Genomic DNA, 4,907 nt, shown 5'->3' with positions numbered 1-4,907 from the left:
TAAAGGGTAAGGGGTTAGGGGGTTAGGGGGTAAAAGGTAAGGGGGTAAAGGGGGAAAAGGAGTTAGGGGGTAGGGGGGTAAAGGGTAAGGGGGTAAAGGGTAAGGGATTAGGGGTACCTGGTAGTTCATACCTGGTAGTTCATGATGGCTCTTAGGCACATGACGCAGACGTGGACGTCGTCTTTTTTACAGACGAGTCGCGAATTCTTCAAAGTCCGCCGACTCGGCAGAGTGTTGGAGCGAGTTACCATCGCCGAGCTGCCAACACACAGAAACATCGTAGAGACATTGTAAAGACATTGTCAAGACAGCGTCAGAGATATTGTCGAGACATTGTCAAGACATTGTGGAGACATCATTGAGCCATCGTTGGCTGAGGTGTTTCTGCGTGTTGTACCTGATGGAGAGGTTAGCTAACGGTTCTCTGTGGCGTTAGCATGTTGTACCTGATGGAGAGGTTAGCTAACGGTTCTCTGTGGCGTTAGCATGTTGTACCTGATGGAGAGGTTAGCTAACGGTTCTCTGTAGCGTTAGCATGTCGTACCTGATCGAGAGGTTAGCTAACAGTTCTCTGTAGCGTTAGGGTTAGCATGTCGTACCTGATGGAGAGGTTAGCTAACGGTTCTCTGTAGCGTTAGGGTTAGCATGTTGTACCTGATGGAGAGGTTAACTAATGGCTCTTTGTAGCGTTAGCGTACCTGATGGAATGGCGAGCGGCGCGTGCAACCGAGGGCGACGGCAGGCTGCAGTCGCCATGGAGATCTTCGATGGAGCGACTCCAGGGAGAGTCGATGGACGAGACGTCGCCGCCGGCGTCCGACTGCTCGCCGTCAAACCTGAAAACAGAGATCTTTATAATTAGCGTTAGGTTCTATGAATCTTAATCTACAATTGAATTCATATAATTAGTTAGGGCTAGTTAATTAAAATAATGAACTATAATAATAATAATAGTTCATTATAATATAATAATAATTGGTTCATTCTAATAATAATTAGTTAATTAACTCACGTGACGGCGTACTGAGCAAAGGACAAATACTCAACCAGAACATCCAGACCTCGATTCTCCTCGTTCAGAAACTCTCTGACCCACCTACAGACAGACAAGCAGACAGACAGGTTGTCAGACAAATACACAGACAGGTTACCAGACAGACAGGTTACCAGACAGACAGGTTACCAGAGAGACAGACAGGTCCCAGACAGACAGACAGGCCAGCAGGCAGGCAGGCAGACAGACAGACAGACAGACAGACAAACAGACATACAGGTCCCAGACAGACAGACAGAAAGAAAGATGGACAGACAGGCAGGTCCCAGACAGACAGACAGTCATACAGACATGTACCCGATGTGGTTCGTACGAAGGGAGATCTCAAGTTCTCGAAGCATCTGAGTCGACTCCTGAACTCTTCTTCTGAACTTCTACAGACACAAAACAAGGTTTTCATGTTTTATTTTGAAATCTGGTTGGACAGGAAGTCCAGTCTTTTCATCTATTAATTAACAGGAAGTGATGATGCTCTGACTGGACTTCCTGTGATGTTAATATGACATCGCAGGAACTCGTGATGACATTGCAGTCTCACCTTGCGGGTGACGGCCGGGTCGAGGAAGCCTCTCAGTTTCTGGATGTAGGTGTGGGGGGGGTTCTTCACCTGGAACCTCTCCTACACACAGACAAACAAACACATTCACACACAGACAGGTGGAACTACATCCTATGTGAACCCTAACCCAAGATGGCAGAACTACATCCTATGTGAACCCTAACCCAAGATGGCAGAACTACGTCCTATGTGAACCCTAACCCAAGATGGCAGAACTACGTCCTATGTAAACCCTAACCCAAGATGGCAGAACTACGTCCTATGTAAACCCTAACCCAAGATGGCGGACCTGCATCCTATGTAAACCCTAACCCAAGATGGCAGAACTACGTCCTATGTAAACCCTAACCCAAGATACTGTAATGTAGAGACGGTTTTAGGGAAAAATTAATATATTTTCTAAAAACTTTATTAACAGCACCCACCTGATCACAGATCAGCTCCCACTTCTTCTCGTTGTCATAGGAACGCAGCAGACGCACCTTGTCGGGAGGCAAGTTCATAGAGTTCTGAAACCCACACAACTGGTGGGTCAGTGTCCTGTTTTATTTTGAAGGATCCGTTATGTTTTATTTTAAAAGGTTGCTTCTAGTGACCCAAATCTCCGTGTAGAATATTATTATTATTAATAATAATTATTTTATAATAATTATTATTATAATAATAATAATAATAATAATAATAATAATAATAACAATAATAATCAGAAACTATCAGATAAAATATGAATATCTTTTTATTCTCAACATGCCTACCTGCTGTATCCTGTGTGTCTTTGTGTGTATGTGTGTGTGTGTGTGTGTGTGTGTGTTGTTACCAGGGCGATGGAGAACCTCTCCTCCAGCTCGGCCGGGTCCGGCATCGGCAGGCGGACCGGAGCGGCTCTGGACCGGATCACCGCCAGCTGGCTCTCCATGCTCTCTGCGTTTCCCATCTCTCACTCACACACACACACACACACACACACACACACACAGTGAACACACCCACCTACAACAACACACAGACTGTCAGCATGTGGACCGCCATCACGGCTCAGACAGACAGACAGATGGGCCGCCGGGGTGGAGAAGGCCTGTCTCTCTCTCTCTCTGTGTCTCTGCAACCTGTCTGTCTGTATGTAACCTGTCTCTCTCTCTCTGCCTGTCTCCCGTCACGCGGCGAAGATGTCTCTCCTCCTCCCGTCCTCTCGTCTCTTTGTCTCATCCGCTGCTGTAATGCTGCTGATCCAGATGAAGCTCTACGGCGCCGCGGCTGTGTCCGTGTGTGTGTGTGTGTGTGTGTTTGTTTGTCGGTGTGTGTGTTAATGAAATGTGGGTCTGTTGTGTGTGTTAGCGCGTGCGGCAGATGAGCCGGTTAATCCTCCCCCTCTCCTCCCCCACATGAAGAAAGAAAGAGAGAGTCAGTCAGTCAGTCGGCCTCTTCCTCTTTGTTTCCCTCTCTCTCTGTGTGTGTGTGTGTGTGTGGAGGTCTCTTGCCCTCCCTCTCTCTGTGTGTGTGTGTGTGTGGAGGTCTGTCTCCACTCTCTCTCTCTCTCTGTGTGTGTGGATGTCTCACTCCCTCTCTCTCTCTGTGTGTGGAGATCTCTCTCCCTTCCTCTCTCTCTGTGTGTGAAGGTGTCTCTGCCTCCCTCTCTCTCGCTCTGTACCGAGGTCTCTCTCTCTCTCTCTCTCTCTCTCTCTTCCTGTGTGTGTGTGTGTGTGGATGTCTCTCTCCCTCTCTCTCTCTGTGTATGGCGGTCTCTCTCTCTCTCTCTCTCTCTCTTCCTGTGTGTGTGTGTGTGTGTGTGTGTGTGGATGTCTCTCTCTCTCTCTCTCTCTCTCTCTTCCTGTGTGTGTGTGTGTGTGTGGATGTCTCTCTCCCTCTCTCTCTGTGTGTGGAGGTTTCTGTCCCTCCCTCTCCCCCCTCTCCCCCCTCTCCCCCTCCCCCCACCCTCTCTTTCATAGAGACAATGCACCTTCTGCTCCTTCCGCAATCACATTAATACTATTATACATATACATAGGGTATTATTCAGATATTTCTAACTCATTATTGAATGACTATATACAACACACATGTTTAAAACGTACTTTTTATTTTAATAATAATAATAATAATAATAATAATAATAGTAAATAATTCATGATGCTGGAGCAGCACTCTGCAGGATGTCTGTGTTACTGCAGGTTACATTTCAATGTTAGAGCTCTCTGCAGGATGCTTGTGTTAGTTGTCTTCTATTGTTTTCTTCTATTCCACTATATTTCCATAGTTCTCATGAAGTAGTTCAATAGTTCTCTTCTATTCTACGATATTCTATATTTTGGTTCCGTGGATAATTGACATTAACGGTGCACATGTGATACACATTGTTATTTTAACTACATCTAGAAATATATTTTTTTAAACATTGAAATGGTTAAAAATGTAAATTATTAGTAAAAAACCTCAAGTGTAACTCTAATAATATCATTAGTGGATATTATTGTTATGAATTTATTTGAATAAAGATAGTTTTATTGATAGTTTCCTGTTTTGTGTAAAGCTCGTTTTGACTGTTGTTAAAAGAGAAATTTTTATTTTTACTTAATATTAAAGACAGGTAAAGGTTAGAAGTTCTGTTTAAATGAACTCATTAATTACTTACAATTATACATATAACTGATTATATGTAACATATTTCTAAACAGTAGGCTATTTTTAAAAAATGTCTTTGTCACATTCTGTAAATGGCCCCGCCCCCTCTGGGCCTCCGTAGATCTCCTTTATATAGCCCCGCCCCTCCCGGCCCTGTAACTTCAGACCCGCTGAATCAGAAGGTGAAACGGCCGTGCGGCAGAGCAGAAGATTCTCCCGCCCTAAATTACCGTGTTCTCGGACCAAAATGAGCCGCCGCCCGCTGGAGCTGAGGAGATACTAACGGAGATATTTCGGTGAAAGTCTGGAGACAGAAACGGAGACTTTTCGGTGAGTTTTGTGTGTTTGTGTCGACTTCAAAGAAACTTCAAAGAGAGTGTGTTTTCACCGCCGAGTGAAGGCGGGCATTTCAATTAGCAGATTAACTGTTTAAATTACCGGACAGTTACTCTACAAAGAGGAGAAAACTCTTCCTTCTCCATGCTAACTTCACTTACAAATACTTTATTATGAAGTTGATTTTTTATGAATAATTTAGACTTTATTTTTAAATTTAGGATGGCCAACTGTGATTGGCTGTTGCTTTTTAGAAATGTAACGTTTGCAAGCTGTTCCCGGGCTTAGGTTTTTTTTCTTTTCTAATGTAATGATGCAGGCGACATGCCCCCCCCCCCC

The 4,907-nt window shown here is 44.5% G+C and overlaps 1 protein-coding gene across 1 annotated transcript in view; it reads right to left on the bottom strand.

Annotated features, from left to right (window-relative positions):
• Window positions 1-3,109, bottom strand: part of LOC117941216 (formin-like protein 2) — a 14,113-nt gene extending 11,004 nt beyond the window's left edge. Inside the window, exons 1-7 of the mRNA XM_034866303.1 lie at window positions 2,431-3,109; window positions 2,039-2,122; window positions 1,593-1,673; window positions 1,352-1,428; window positions 1,013-1,096; window positions 699-836; window positions 132-258 (exon numbers count right to left, since the gene is read on the bottom strand). Coding sequence (XP_034722194.1) covers window positions 132-258; window positions 699-836; window positions 1,013-1,096; window positions 1,352-1,428; window positions 1,593-1,673; window positions 2,039-2,122; window positions 2,431-2,547 — 708 coding nt within the window. The 5' untranslated portion in view covers window positions 2,548-3,109. The remainder of the gene's footprint in view (window positions 1-131; window positions 259-698; window positions 837-1,012; window positions 1,097-1,351; window positions 1,429-1,592; window positions 1,674-2,038; window positions 2,123-2,430) is intronic.
• Window positions 3,110-4,907: the final 1,798 nt, after the last annotated feature.

Source organism: Etheostoma cragini, unplaced genomic scaffold, assembly GCF_013103735.1.
Source record: "Etheostoma cragini isolate CJK2018 unplaced genomic scaffold, CSU_Ecrag_1.0 ScbMSFa_4657, whole genome shotgun sequence".
NCBI classification, from domain to species: Eukaryota; Metazoa; Chordata; class Actinopteri; order Perciformes; family Percidae; genus Etheostoma; species Etheostoma cragini.
The sequence above is the reverse complement of the archived record's forward strand: the minus strand, read 5'-3'. Positions and strand labels throughout refer to the sequence as shown.